The sequence below is a fragment of the Trichomonascus vanleenenianus genome (genome assembly GCF_965637985.1).
Source record: "Trichomonascus vanleenenianus strain CLIB 3782 genome assembly, contig: TRVA0_022S, whole genome shotgun sequence".
NCBI classification, from domain to species: domain Eukaryota; kingdom Fungi; phylum Ascomycota; class Dipodascomycetes; order Dipodascales; family Trichomonascaceae; genus Blastobotrys; species Blastobotrys vanleenenianus.
In genome coordinates this window covers 102638-116917 of record NW_027481865.1, presented here as the reverse complement: position 1 = coordinate 116917, position 14280 = coordinate 102638, and the positions used below count along the sequence as shown (strand labels likewise).

At 49.9% G+C, this 14280-nt stretch overlaps 9 protein-coding genes across 9 annotated transcripts; 6 read left to right on the top strand and 3 right to left on the bottom strand.

The window, feature by feature from the left end:
- Window positions 1-56: 56 nt before the first annotated feature.
- SMT3 (SUMO family protein SMT3) lies at window positions 57-447 on the top strand (the record flags this gene model as incomplete). The annotated part of the gene is made up of 3 exons (XM_076685182.1): window positions 57-284; window positions 335-379; window positions 433-447. The coding sequence occupies 3 exons, from the start codon at window positions 57-59 to the stop codon at window positions 445-447; spliced, it is 288 nt and encodes a 95-aa protein (XP_076540577.1).
- Window positions 448-1262: 815 nt separating this feature from the next.
- ENA2 (sodium/potassium exporting P-type ATPase 2) lies at window positions 1263-4379 on the bottom strand (the record flags this gene model as incomplete). Its single annotated transcript, XM_076685181.1, has 1 exon — window positions 1263-4379. The coding sequence occupies one exon, from the start codon at window positions 4377-4379 to the stop codon at window positions 1263-1265; it is 3117 nt and encodes a 1038-aa protein (XP_076540576.1).
- A 1945-nt stretch (window positions 4380-6324) lies between these two features.
- TRVA0_022S01068 (uncharacterized protein) lies at window positions 6325-7146 on the top strand (the record flags this gene model as incomplete). The annotated part of the gene is made up of 1 exon (XM_076685180.1): window positions 6325-7146. One exon carries the CDS (start codon window positions 6325-6327, stop codon window positions 7144-7146), a length of 822 nt encoding a protein of 273 aa, XP_076540575.1.
- Window positions 7147-7246: 100 nt separating this feature from the next.
- MGP12 (Mgp12p) lies at window positions 7247-7641 on the bottom strand (the record flags this gene model as incomplete). Its single annotated transcript, XM_076685179.1, has 2 exons — window positions 7247-7360; window positions 7462-7641. 2 exons carry the CDS (start codon window positions 7639-7641, stop codon window positions 7247-7249), a joined length of 294 nt encoding a protein of 97 aa, XP_076540574.1.
- Window positions 7642-7717: 76 nt separating this feature from the next.
- On the bottom strand, window positions 7718-9903 carry MRE11 (MRX complex nuclease subunit; the record flags this gene model as incomplete). Its single annotated transcript, XM_076685178.1, has 3 exons — window positions 7718-7759; window positions 7806-9844; window positions 9894-9903. 3 exons carry the CDS (start codon window positions 9901-9903, stop codon window positions 7718-7720), a joined length of 2091 nt encoding a protein of 696 aa, XP_076540573.1.
- A 131-nt stretch (window positions 9904-10034) lies between these two features.
- Window positions 10035-10901, top strand: DPP1 (bifunctional diacylglycerol diphosphate phosphatase/phosphatidate phosphatase; the record flags this gene model as incomplete). Its single annotated transcript, XM_076685177.1, has 1 exon — window positions 10035-10901. The coding sequence occupies one exon, from the start codon at window positions 10035-10037 to the stop codon at window positions 10899-10901; it is 867 nt and encodes a 288-aa protein (XP_076540572.1).
- Window positions 10902-11274: 373 nt separating this feature from the next.
- Window positions 11275-11512, top strand: TRVA0_022S00980 (NADH dehydrogenase [ubiquinone] 1 beta subcomplex subunit 3; the record flags this gene model as incomplete). The annotated part of the gene is made up of 2 exons (XM_076685176.1): window positions 11275-11309; window positions 11377-11512. 2 exons carry the CDS (start codon window positions 11275-11277, stop codon window positions 11510-11512), a joined length of 171 nt encoding a protein of 56 aa, XP_076540571.1.
- A 435-nt stretch (window positions 11513-11947) lies between these two features.
- On the top strand, window positions 11948-12569 carry RPL23A (60S ribosomal protein uL14 RPL23A; the record flags this gene model as incomplete). Its single annotated transcript, XM_076685175.1, has 2 exons — window positions 11948-11977; window positions 12198-12569. The coding sequence occupies 2 exons, from the start codon at window positions 11948-11950 to the stop codon at window positions 12567-12569; spliced, it is 402 nt and encodes a 133-aa protein (XP_076540570.1).
- Window positions 12570-12777: 208 nt separating this feature from the next.
- EFM6 (putative protein-lysine N-methyltransferase) lies at window positions 12778-13682 on the top strand (the record flags this gene model as incomplete). Its single annotated transcript, XM_076685174.1, has 5 exons — window positions 12778-13037; window positions 13093-13155; window positions 13216-13293; window positions 13351-13513; window positions 13560-13682. The coding sequence occupies 5 exons, from the start codon at window positions 12778-12780 to the stop codon at window positions 13680-13682; spliced, it is 687 nt and encodes a 228-aa protein (XP_076540569.1).
- Between the last annotated feature and the right edge of the window lie 598 nt (window positions 13683-14280).

Below are 14280 nucleotides of genomic sequence, written 5' to 3'. Positions count from 1 at the left end.
CAACTCACCTCATTCCGAACGCGACCACAGACTTTGCATCGTACTTACTGCACAAAATGTCCGATAACGATTCAGTGAAGCCAGACGTCAAGGCTGAGGGCTCAACCGAGCATATCAGCATCAAGGTTACCGATTCCAACACTGAGGTGTACTTCAAGATTAAGAAGACTACGCAGCTGAAGAAGGTCATGGACACTTTCTGCAAGCGAACTGGCAAGGACCCGTCTGCATTGCGGTTCCTGTACGAGGGCGAGCGTGTCCAGCCTGACGACACTCCTTCCTCGGTAAGCGGTTTGATATTTTGCTTGGCTATATTTTGTTACTAACGGGGTAGCTTGATTTGAGCGATGGCGATACTATCGAAGCTCTTAGTGAGCAGGTAAGCATTACTTAAATTTATAGCGCGGATTTGCTAATTAGTGGCGATTATAGGTTGGTGGCTTTTAATTATTCTCAAGAGAGTAGAAAATGATATTTTATTTATACTATATTGTTGAATGCTGAGTGGCAGCCCTCATCATCCTTAGAAATCTCGTAAAGCTTTGGCGGACCATATCTACCCATTTCATTTCACCAATTATGAGTTCATCTATTTCAGATGTGGAATGCGGGTAAAATAAAGCTATTCATTGAATTATGGTGATATTGCTACCCCGTCTTTCAAAGCTCGAATACTCCTATAAGCTGCACATTTAGCCAGCTGGCACTCCTCTACAAATCATATAGCCGAATTATATAAAGTTCTAACCTAAAGGAGGGGAAGTATTTTTATCTAAAGAGGATCTATTATACTTCCATGTAGTGCAACTTACATTATCATGGTGTGCAGTCGTGCCATTTCAACTGAACTTTATGATTACAGCGTAATGTTACACAACGTTGACAGTATCCGTTCTGACACCATCTGAATCGAATCACAACTTGGTACATAGGTGAACATTTTACATATTGTTGAAAAATTAGATGTTATGCCTACTGAATTACCATAAGCGGAGTCTTCTGGCTGCGGTTCCTGCAGATTTTAATTGACCATTACTGGTACTTGAGATATTTAAAAATCTGGATACACGACGTTACATAATAATAAAATATATATATATATGTAGATTGTTACGTACCAGTACATTGCGTGAATACGAAACCATTGAGCAAATGGAATTGAGCAAGGAGTGATACCGGTAGATATAATAATTTCTGAAATATCAATTCAATAAATAAGGGAGTTACAGATTTCTAAAAATCATGACGAAAAAAAGGTAGCATTAGACAATGCATTCGTTAGTACCAGAACGCGAAATCGTTCGGTAACGTTGGAAAGGTCGTGATGCAAGATCGTCCTCCGGGTTTCGGGCCTTGGAGCTTCGTATCCTGAAATAGATTCGCTTGATCCACTTCCATAGCTCGACACCCATGACGAATAGAACAAGCCCGGCAAAGCCAACTGCCCACTCCCACGAAATAGGGCCATGATTAAACACCTTGGTGTTGATAACTGGAATATAGATAAGCGGAATGGTGCTGAAAAAGCCGATAACAACAGACCAGAACAGGAACTGATTGCTCCATAAATCTCGAAACACCTGCGTGTATGGAGTATTAGTGTCTGGGTGCATGACAAACAGGGATCGTCGCATGTCAATGACCTCCCACGCGAGCACAAGCAGACACCAGGTCATCTGGAGGAAGGTCGTCGATCGTGCTCGGTAGACGAAGTGGCACGACTCGCTGTATTCCCGGTTGCAATTGAGGCCGAGCTGGCCGTCACCATCACCATAAACAATACCAACAAACGTAACAATGCAGATAACGGCGAGCCAGGTGCCGTAGACAAGCATGTCGGTGACAACCTCCCACGTGAACACAGCAGCCTTGGGGTCCTTTGGCGGCTTCTCCATGATATCGGGCTCAGCACGCTCGACACCAAGACCCATGGCGGGGAAAGAAGAAGTAACCATAATGATCCACAGAACCTCGACTGGAGAAAGCGGAAACACGGAGTAGCCATTGTCGTCCTTGAATGCAAGACCAATAAGCAGGAACAACGCCTGGGAAATATTACCGGCAAGCAAGTGGAGCACAAACTTCTGGATATTTTCAGTCATTCGTCGGCCTTCCTCGACAGCATTGAGAATGGATGCAAAGTTGTCATCAGAGAGCACTATATCGGACGCATCCTTGGCGACATCAGAACCAGTGATACCCATGGCAATACCGACATCAGCCTTCTTGAGGCTTGGCGAGTCGTTGACACCGTCACCAGTCATGGCGGAGAAGGCCTTCCGTCGGTGCAGTGCCTCAATCATTCGCACTTTGGTGGTGGGAGAGCATCGAGCAATGACCAGCGGTAGCACTGGCAGTTCGTCAATCTCCTCGTCGGTTATGGCATCAAACTCGGTGGCAGTCATGACCATAGCTTTGACAACATCGGGGGCATAGTTGTGCAGGTTTTGCGGCAGAATGCCCACTTCCTGGGCAATGGCCTTGGCAGTTCCCGGGTGGTCTCCAGTGAGCATGTGGACGTTAATGCCGGCCTGATGGCACTTCTTGACGGCACCAGCGGACTCGAGCCGTGGTGGGTCATAAATGCCAATGAGGCCCGTGAACACCAAGTTCTGCTCAACGTCAACTCGTTCAATGTTGTCCCAGTTCGTGGAGGGGTCATCGACTGGTCGCCGGGCAAAGGCAAGGACTCGCAGGCCAAAGGAGGTCAAGGCGTCGACATTCTTCTGCACATATTTGTGATTCTCGGAGGTGAAGCCAACCTCCTTGCCGTCCTGCATCCACATGGAGCAACAGCCAATGATTCGCTCCGCAGCGCCCTTGGTGAACACAGTGACCTCCTTAGTCTCATTGTTCTGGTATACAGAGGACATTCGCTTGATGGACGAGTCGAAGGGAAACTCAGCAAGGTGAGTATACACCGGGGACTCTCCGTCGGTCCATCTGCTTCGCTGCCAGTCCATTCGATGCGCAAACACTTGGGCGGCAATCTCGGTGGGATCGCCATTGGCCTTCCATCCCTTCTTGCCCGTCTCTCGGTCGGTGCCCTCTCGGACGACGGCAATATTTGCCAGGGAAACAATGTCGAGGAACTGCGTAAAGTGATGAGAGTGCTCTGGCAGCTCAGCGGAGGATCCTTTCTGCTCCTCGTCGCATGGGTTGCTCTCCGTGAACTTGACTGTGCCAATGGTTGGGTTGAACGGCTCAGAGGCGTCAACCACCTCGTAGGTGCCCACAGTGGGGAGCCAGACCTTGCGGGCAATCATCTTTCCCTGGGTCAGGGTGCCAGTCTTGTCGGAGCAAATGTCGTTGACAGAGCCCAAAGCCTCAAGAGAGTCGAGTTTTCGCACAATAACGTTCCGGCTGACCATAGTCTGAGTGCCCACAGCCATGGTGATGGTGAGGACAACCACTAGCGAGGCTGGAATCATGGAGAGGGCAATGGCGATGGCGTAGACAGCGACTTCGCGGTTAACGTGGAATTTCTGGGCGGCCATGGCCACAATGGCGAACACGACAGCGACGCCAAACAGCAAGATGGAAAGCTTGGCCAGCGACTGGTGCAGCGGCGTACCAGTACTGGTACCGAGGAAAGCGCCAATCATGTCCTTAATAGTGCCGAGAAAGGCAGCAGCGTAGTCCCGCTTTCGCGCGTTTCCCTCTTCGTCTCGCTTGACAGGCCGCGTCTTGCGGTTGTCACCCTTCAAGGATGCAGCAATGAGGCCAATCCCCGTATCCATACCGGTAGCAGTGACGATGCCCTTGGCCCGGCCTTTGGAGACAACGGAAGAAGAGAAGGCCATGTTAATGCGGTCGCCGACGGGGGCGTTGGCAGCCAAAACGACGCTGGAATCTTTGGAAACTGGCAGAGACTCGCCGGTCAAGAGAGCCTCGTCGGTCTCAAAGTTCATGGCAGAGATAATGCGAAAGTCAGCGGGGATGGTGTCGCCGACGGTAACCACGACGATATCGCCGGGGACGATTTTGGTGGAGGGAATAGTCTCGTCTGTGCCGTTTCTAATGACTCTAGCGGTGGGGGAGGCGAGATTCCGGAGAGCAGCCATCGTCTTCTCGGCGTTGAACTCCTGAATGAACCCGACGGTGACGTTGATGACGAACACGCCGGCAATTACGCCGCCGGCAATGAAGTCGCGAATGCCAAACGAGATGGCCATTGCAATCAGCAAAACCAGAATCATGGCGTTGCAGACCTGTCGGATGAAAACGGCTGACATGGAGACTCCTTTGCCTTCGTCTAATGCATTCTCGCCGTAGTTGTCGGCACGCTCCTGGCACTCGTTGTGCGTCAGTCCATTGTCGGCGTCGGACGAAAGCTCGTCTACGACGGCCCGTCCGGACATTGTCCACGGGGCGCGCATTGCGCTGTGTGAAATAGCGACCGGGGGGTCATGCTGATCTTGGCTAGTCGACGAGAGCCTGGACTTGTAAGTGTAGTTTGTATCTTGGGTACTATTGGTAAATGCTTTCTCAATCATCGAGAAAAAGCTTGCGGATAACGAAGGTTATTTGGACATGAAGAGCCTTTTTTGAATCCGCAGGGCCCCAGCAATTTATACTTTGCCGGATTGAATTTTCACCCTCTCTAGCACCGTCGTCTGCCAAGACCTAAAAACCAAAATCGTCTCACATAATCTGGGCAGTACTGGCAAAGTGACGACCCACCTGTGCCCTGAACACGTAACGTCATTGGCCGTCTGGATGGTCCTTTGGCTGCAGCGCCGAGAGATGGGGCCATAGTTGGGCTGGGCACCGTATAGCATATTGGCGTGTCCTATCTTATCTCTCCGATCGGCTGGTAAATGGACTTAATTAGATCCGCTTTCGCGCGCGCAGAAATCATTCACTCATTGTGCGGCTCGCCAGGCACCCCATACATCTGTAACAGCCGGCTACCACCAGCTAACCTACTAGACCCCAGGGAGGTGGACTGATTAATCAAGAACTACCAGAGTCCGACATGGATGAGGCCTTTTGCTCTCTGGCTTAGCGATCGAGTCTTGACTAGTTGCGCCAAGAGGGCAGCCGTTTAGCACCTCCCCAATTGGGAACCCATAATGCTTGGCCACGTGACGTGGTTAAGGCTTCGCTGTACCCCGGACCCACTCTCTTGTAGAACCGCCACAATTGAATCCTGAGCCTTAGCGAGGGTTCAAAAAAAATTTTTTTTCGATGTCCACGACATGTACCGGGGAGTGGTTGCCAATGTGGGCGTATCGCGTCAGGATCGGTTCAGGGGGAGGTTCTCGAAGTCTTCCCAACGCAGTAGGCGCTTACCAAAACAAGACAAAAAAGCGTACCTGCTGCTTTCGGTGCATAAAGGTGACCCTGTGAGGCGTTGAGACGTGAGGCGTGAGGCGCGCGAGGCGGTGCGACAAGGCGACAAAGAAGACTCTCGTCTACGCCCCATAATTAATTGGCAGTGGCCCGACACACGGTAAGGGAGGGGGGAGGGGGGTTCGGCTGTTTAGCCCTAAACTTTATCTCTCATTTTAGTAATCAGTTAATTCCCTAGCCCGGCCACCCCCTGAATTTTAATGCCTCTTTCCACTTGCATACCTACTATTCTCAGCACATACGAGAGAACCGGTCCGGGATAAGTATCCCCCTGGGATCAATTGTACTTTATACTAGCAGTAGTGATCACAAAACCGGCACAATCGCCATAGCCCGCCTAGCTGGGGTCCTTCCCCGAATTGGGGCGACAGCTCCCAGGGGGACGGAGAGCCCCCAGAAATGGGCAGGTCGACCCGCCCACCTGGATAAACGCTCACCGACACAAGAGAAGAGAAATAGTAGGATAATTAAATAAGTTTTATCCCGGTGGTTTATTACGTATATATATATACACATCCATTTGCTATGCCTTGTTAAAGTAAGGGTAGTCGCCGCGTACACAGTCATACATTACAGTCGCGCCCGCGGCACATTACAAAGCTCACAACGTGTTACCCCTGAAAGAAAGGCCAAATATTATTTGGACGACATTTGAAACGACATAAATAAATCATCTCCAACGGCAGGAGTGCTCTATTGCTTGAGAAACGACACCTATCCTCTGCCCCGGCAGTCGCAGTCCTTTCTCCCCCTCCCCTGAATAGCATTTCCTTGCTCTCTGCCTGCGTTTCCTTTCTTTCTTTTGGGCCCCTTTATTGCAAGACAAAAAATCCCACAGCACCGGCTCACCCAATAGAAGAGAAAAAAAAAAAACTTGACCAGGCGACATTTAATACATCGAATATACGTCCCCCTTTTCCCCCTTATTTTTTGTTTGTCGAAGAAGAGAAGTTCCAGGGGATATCCACAATGTCAGAGTACGACGCCGCCATGGGCCTGTTGAGCCTGCGACGACGGTCTAGCGACGAGGCGGTCAGCGAGCGGTATGCCCTTCGATTGCCCATCCCCAAGAGCGCAAACGGCGAGTACTACGGGTTCCAACCGCAGCCCGTATCCCCGGCGGAGTCCAAATCGTCAGAGAACCCGAGCCCGACCAATGCCTACCCCAACGAGTTCACGTTCCCGCCCCGAAGCAATGCACAGATGTTCGACTACCCCCCGGCCCCGCCCCCTGTGTCGTCGCACTACGGCTTTCCCTACCACCAACAGCAGCTATCATCTTCTTCATCATCGTCGCTGTACTCCCCGGCGTACCCTCCGTCGTACCAGTCGCGGCACGGCCACCACCAGCATCATGCAAGCGTGTCGCCGCCGAGCTCGGTGACCAAAAAACGCTCTAAGCCGGCGTTCTCGTCGGTCGACTTGACCAAGTTCAAGACGTATCAACCCGATTTCAGCCAGCCGCTGGCGCCACAGAACCCCCAGCAGCAACCGTACCAGCCGATCCAGCCCGCGGGGAAGCCGGTCCAGCGCGAGCCGCAGCCCAAGAAGGAAGAGGACAAGCCGGCCAAGCGCAAACCGTATCAGTGCAATTCATGTGGGCGGGCGTTTGCCAGAAGGGAGCACCTGTTCCGCCACATTGAAACGACACATCAGAACCAGAAAGACTTCAAGTGCTCGATATGCTTCCGAGTGTTTAGCAGGAAGGACAACATGATGCAGCATGCTCGCAACAAGCACGCCAAGGAGCTGGCCAAAAAAGACGCGATCGTAACCAAGGCCAGTGCATGATATACCCAAGTACGACCAGGGCCCGTGCGCAACGCTGGCCGCTGACCCCCCTTTGACATGACGGAATGACTACACTCTAACCAATTTGCACGCTGTGCAGTTATTTTTTATTATTATTATTTAGACTCTCGAGGACCTCATCGACGCTCATTCGATGCATGAGCTTCTTGAGCGCCCCGTCCTCCTCTATATGGACTACCGGAACATCAAACGCCTGTAACATATTAGTACATAATCAGCTCTTGGGCATCTTATTTATACCAAAATACCCCACCCCCACCCCAAAATTCGCTTCTCTATTCAAAGTGCACCTACGTAGAGATCAAACCATTTTTGGTTGTCGGGCTTGGTGATGTCGACCTCGGTGTACTCGAACTTGGTTTCCGCCTTTTCCCACGCTCGCGACAGCGACATCTTGGCCTCGTCGCAGAGCCCGCACTTGGGCCGCGTGAAAAACGTTACCTGGGCGGCCAGTCGTGCCAAACTCGCTCTCATTGTGCTCTTTTTCAGCTGTCCGGTTGGGAAAATCGGAAGATCAATTTTTGTCGGAATATTATTGGTGATCGTACGATTATGCAAACCCATGGTCCTCGTCTTCCTCGCTTTCGTTATACTAGATCCAGTTAGAACTCAAACATTAATAAAAGCTTCGAACTTACGTAGTGCACTGGTTGGTTAGATCGGGCACTCCTCGTAGGGGCGGGCTTGGTTGGCTTGGCTGGCTTCTTCTTTGGGGGCTTAGGCTTCGCCTTGGGCTGCGGCTTCGGTGAAGGAGACTTCCTTCGAGTCTCTGAAACCATTATTACATCGTCGTCCGAAGCGGAGTCCCGAATTTGACTGACCAGATCAACCTCAGGATCCGAATCCGACACGATCTCTGCAGACTTTGGCGGGTTCTTCTTCCGCGTGCTAGTGCGAGTAGTACCCGTGGTTGTAGTACTCCGTGCTCCATGTCCTCTTCCCCTGCCTCGTCCCCGCGTCGTTGTAGTAGTTTTAGCCCTAGCAGCCTTTTTAGTAGTAGTACTAGTAGTGGTGGTGGTGAATTCCTCGTCTTCGTCATTGTCACTGCAGACCACCGTAGGCGTCGCATTGGTTGTCGTTGGAGTCGTGGATCGTATCGCAGGGGTCATTGATCGTATCGCAGCCGGCTTAAGGGCGCTTAGCAAAGCCTTGCCCTCCATCATGGCCCTCACAACCTGTTTCTCGTCATCCTCCATGACATTGGTCTTGAGAAGGTTCTCCAGTTGCACCGTAAGCGATCCATCTATAAACGTCCTGAGTGCACTCTTGTCGTCCTTGTCGACAAACTCGGCCACCGCCTCACCAAGGCCCTTTTCAAGCAATACATCCAGTCCCTTTTGGCTCTTGAGGTACTCCTCAACAAACTTCTGCACATGGTTTTGGTCCAGTGTCAATGTATCGGCAATGGCAAGCGCGTCTATAACCTCGCCAATCTCGTCGCGCTTGCGTCCACCACCGCCCCCGGAAGCATCCTTTTTGCGCACATACTGTACAACGTCATTGGTATTGGCCACGCGCCCCCTATACCGGTTCGAAAACCGCGTTGGGTTCTCTACTTCGTACCCCCCTGAATAGTCAACTTTCAGCCGGACTAGCGGCAAAGGAGGGCCGTCTTCTGGCATCTCAAAGTCCGGCCCTTGTTGATCAATCCACGCCGCGACCGCTTCGTTGATCATCTGGTCCACCTTGGTATCCATAAACTTAATAATATCGTTTTTATGGTCAGGGCCCTTTTTGCCCAGCAGATCTGGCTCCGTCGCTAGATGGACCGTCTGCAGGGCAAACGGACGTACCGTTTTAAGCAGAAACTTCTCTACAACGCAGGATTTCCCGGTAACATTAAGGATGCACACATGCTTGGTTTTTGATTCAGCCTCGATCAAACTCGTGGCAACAGAACTGCCGGGCTGGATGACTTGGAACCCCTTGTGCGGGTTCGTGACGGGGTCAATCAAACACTCGTGCTCGTGGCCCCAAATGACCATGTCAAGAAAGCCGGGAAGCATTGCCTCCGGGAGATAACCCTTTTCCGTGTGAGCTGTGTGGTTTTGGTGTACGGCAAGCAAGTTGTACCATTCACTACCATCGTTGGGGCGAAGGAACTTAACATTGCCCGCGGCAAACGTCCTGAAAAGCCTCTCGTCTCGCACCGAAGCCAGACCATACAACGCAAGCCTTGTAGAGCCTTTCCTCAGCAAAACAGGGGTAACGTCTATCTTGTCATTGTTCAGCACGCGTCCAAAGTGATTAACCAGCCCCGTAGCAGCCAAAACGTCCATTGCCGACAGCATTGAAGTGCCCCCGGCATCATCGTGGTTCCCCGAGATCCCAAAAAGCGGTATAGCTATGTTGAGGTTGTGATCCTCGTAATTAACGTGGTCAAAGTCTTCATCGTCCATGTCCAGCAGCCCGTGGTTGAGCATCTCCATCTCGCACGGCTTGTCCCCGAGGCAGTTCCGTCGAAGCGACTTGATGACATTGTACATGGACTGTTTCGAGGGCTTGCTTATATGGAACAAGTCACCTCCTTGCAGGATCATATCCACCTCCTGCTCCCGAGCCAGCTCCATGATTTCTTCGAAAGTGATCGCCGCATCAGTGCCTCGGATCGCATCACCTTCATTATACCCGACGTGGTTGTCGGTCGTCACAAGAATCCGGATCGTATCCGGGCCATCTATATTTTGTTAGCCCTGGAGGATCATCCGAGCTTGCCGTATACATACACTCCGCCATATCTCTGGTCCGTTAAAAGGTCTTGAATCTGGGTACCATGCATGAGACGTACGCAGCTAGCCTCCCAACCGCACCACTGAGAACGCCAACGTTTAGGTCTACCCACCGGTACCAGTACCTAAGATTAGAAGATGGAGCCAGATACGCCCTCATCCGCGACACTGAGGACGCAGAATCTGTCGAAATTTAGCCGCCAGTGGACGCGGAGCCGGGGTGTTGACTGGCTACTAGTAGCGGTGGTCGGCCTCCTGTATCTCACCTTGGAGTCGCTAACGCCTTTCCACCGGCTGTTCAGACTGGACGACCCTAGTATTCAGCTCCCATACACCGAGCATGAGGCTGTCCCTAACGGATTCTGCATTGTGCTTGCCGTTGTGTTGCCGGCCCTTGTGGTAGTCGTGCTTCCGCTTGTAATGAATAGAAGAAAGAACCGTCTTTATCTCATCCAAATGTCGCTTCTCACCCTGGCTGCAACGTTTGTGATTGAAGGGTTATTTGTCAACTGCCTAAAGCTCTGGCTCGGGCGCCACAGGCCGGACTTCCTGGCGCGATGCATTCCGGCAAAGAACACGCCAGTGAACGTTTACGTCTCCATAGAGGTATGCACGACTACTGACCTTGACAGGCTGTATGAAGGGTTCAAATCTACTCCTTCTGGCCACTCTGCCAATAGCTTTGCCGGGCTTGTGTTCCTTTCGCTGTGGCTCTGCGGTCAGCTGCAGGCATGTCGACCAGGCGCAGAGCACTACAAGGCGGTCCTATCTTGCACGCCGTTGCTTCTGGCGTTCTACATTGCCGTGTCGCGAACAAGCGACTATAGGCATCACTACTTTGATGTACTTTTTGGTGCAACAATTGGCACTACTATTGCCATACTGGTATACAGGAAGTACTTCCCCAGTGTCACCAGTTCGAAATGCTACGCCCCACACCCGGCATCTGTCTCCACCGACAGTAGTTACGAAGATCCATTTACTCAATATGCAGATCTCGCTTGATATGTACTCCTAATAACTCAATTGAATCTTCTCCGCGGAGCGGGGTTTCCCTCGGGTACCAATTGCTCTAGTGTCTCGATAGTCGAAGATAGGCCCTCGAGCTCCCGTGCCCGCTGCCGCACGCTAGACTGGTATAATTGATTCAATGACTCATATCAATTGAAGTGAAGATAAGCCCTATACATGTATATTAGATATTTTAATTTCGTATGGTACCAGATGATCGCAGATAGAAGCGATTACGTCAGGTTACCTAGCGATGCGTAGTCAGCGGCGAAATTGACCAATAATATTGGAGCGGATAATGTCCCAACTTTTCCAACTGGTCGAGATCACGACAAAACCACCCGTCTAATAGAAGATTAGTATAAAGATGGCTGCTCCAAAGAACGACCCATGGGCCCGAAAGTACGTGTCATATCTTTAATGGGATATTGCTTATAATGTAGTAGCGGCTAACCGATTTTGCGTTTAGGGAGGCCTGGAGATTCACTGGTCCATTCTCTCGAGCCAACCGATTTAGGGGCCATCTGCCGGGTATTGGCATTGGCGCCGGTGCATTCGTCCTGCTGAACATTTATGAATATCTCACTGGCTCCAACAGCCACTAAAGGCGGTGGAATTGTGCCCTTCATTATTTTATTATTAATTGCATTACCTGTATGACTATGTTGTTCTTATGAGATGAAATGTTCAGTATACGGCCATTACTAGAAAGAACTCAACCTTGTAGCCTAACTAATACTTCACGCTTCAACCTCCTCCGCGATATCGTCTGCCAAGTACTATTCAGTGTAAGCCATGTAGAAGTAGTGGAGGCTGCGTTGCTGAGCCGCATGCCGCCGCATTGCTCCTACTTTCTCCCAATGCGGGAAAAAGGCAGTCACGGAATGGCCTCAAATTTACCTTTCGCAGTTGTAGATCTGGGCCCTGGAAAATTTTTTGTCACACTCCCAGCAGGAAGCCCGCAGGCCCCACTCCCAAGGAGACATAGTCGTGATTCTTTACCATTCAAGGCACTTCTACATCAGCATAGAACGTCAACAATGTCTACTGGTAACAAGTATAGAATGTCGGTATGTGGAAATATTTCGAATCTGAGAGAAAACGCTTGATAGAGAATGTGCGGTTTAGCGTATGTCGAGCTGGAGGGGACTGTAGAGCGATTCAAGGCCGAAGAAAATGTCGGGGAAGCAAGCCCCTCGTGAATGGTTGAGACTGGACATATGCTAGAGAGCACGCCCTCTGAAAATGCAAACGTACTTGGTGTAGAATGACATGCTAACCTGTGTGTAGCTCGGTCTCCCAGTTGGTGCCGTCATCAACTGCGCCGACAACTCTGGTGCCCGAACCTTGAACATCATCTCTGTCAAGGGCACCGGTGCTCGATTGAACCGACTCCCAGCTGCTGGTGTTGGTGACATGGTCATTGCCACTGTCCGAAAGGGTAAGCCAGAGCTCCGAAAGAAGGTCATGCCAGCTATCGTTGTCCGACAGTCTAAGCCATGGCGACGGAAGGATGGTGTCTACCTCTACTTCGAGGACAATGCTGGTGTCATCGTCAATCCAAAGGGTGAGATGAAGGGTTCTGCTGTCACTGGTCCAGTCGGTAAGGAGTGTGCTGACTTGTGGCCACGAATTGCCTCCAACGCTGGTGTTGTTGTCTAAAAAAAACCTGTAATATTGATTTAATATGATTACGTGAATGACTTTGGAGTAGATTGTATTCATTTGGCTCTTAATTGCTGTTGATTTGTAGTTCTTTCCTATTTGCCTTGGTTATATAAGCGATCCAATTGAAAAATAAAAAAAAAGTTCTGATAGGCATCTTCTTCCATCTTACTGCAGTCCAAATTACCAGGTACTGGACTAGTTAATGTCTGAAGACCTCCTAAGTGCCTTCGCCAGTGGCGACTTTGTGCCCATCCCAGAGGTAAAGAACCTGGGGGACTCGTACCTGACCTTCGATGGACTCCTGCCCCAGCCAGGGCTTAAGATCTACGAAGATGGTGGTGCGAGCGGATGCGGTGGGAAACTATGGCCAGCCGGCGACCTGCTGGCTCGCTACATGATTCGCCGCGGAACTGACGATGTAAAGAATATCCTTGAACTTGGCAGTGGTACAGGGCTCACAGGGTATGTTGCGGGATTTCTATATTAATATTTGATTGTGTCTGACTGACATCATTAGGCTTGCGATAGGTATGCACGAACAACATCGTGATGATCTGAGCATATGGATCACAGATATCGAGTACGTTTGAAAAATGCAGGATTACGTATTGTATAGTATACCGTGCTAACTGATGGCTAGGCGGCTAGTGCCCCTGATGGAAAAGAATATCGAGCTCAATAATCTCGATAAGATTGTCAAAGCAAGAACCTTGAATTGGTATGTTTCAGCAAAAGAGTGGCTTGGGGGAAATTGATGAATACTAACAATATATAGGGGGGAGTCATTGCCAGAATATGCCGCCGAAGATATTGATGTTATTCTTGCCGCAGATTGTGTATACCTAGAAAGTGCCTTCCCATTGCTGGAGAAAACCCTCTTAGACTTGACCGAGTCGAAGGATATTCCCATCTTCATTTGCTATAAGAAGCGAAGACGAGTAAGTTCTTGTGGCACACAACGAGTGCGTGGCTAACAAATCATAGGCCGATATGCGATTCTTCAAAGCGATGAGGAAACATTTCACCTTCCAGGAAATCAAAGACCACGCAGATTATGATCTCTTTTTCCCTCAATCCGTTTATCTTTACGAAGTCCACAGGAAATAATGACCATTTTAACCCTTTAGCACTATGAATAGAGAATGTAAATTTTTTTTTTTTGAAATTTCTGTAACTGTGGAGGAGTATTAAAAGTAGAAACGATTGCCCGAATTGTTCAATTTCCTCTACCGACAATGAAATCTAAGACTCCAATGGTTGGTATGTTTGATTAGATACTACCAGGTACCAGAGAGCACCAGTAAGATAACAAATATCTACTGATGTCTTCGGCAAGGCCGAGACAAGATGGCCCACGTAGTTACCAGGTCGAACCTACAATAACATAATGGTAATCCTTCAAACAACAACAAATTCACTTTCAAATTCATTCGTCCTACATCATATCCCACTTTACATTGTGGGATTGGCTTATTGCCGCATGTACTAACTATGCAAGTTCGAAAGATACTGGTGTAGTTGAGTTTCTATCCATGTTACCAGGTAATGAATGCAAATGCGGCCGGTCACCTACTCATGTCAAATTTTACATGTTAGACTTATGATTAATTATCTATCCTTGTATACACGAGGAGGAGTAAATTACCAAAGCTCAATTGCTAAATACCGCTCCATTTTCACATTCTGATGTGAATATAAAAATTCA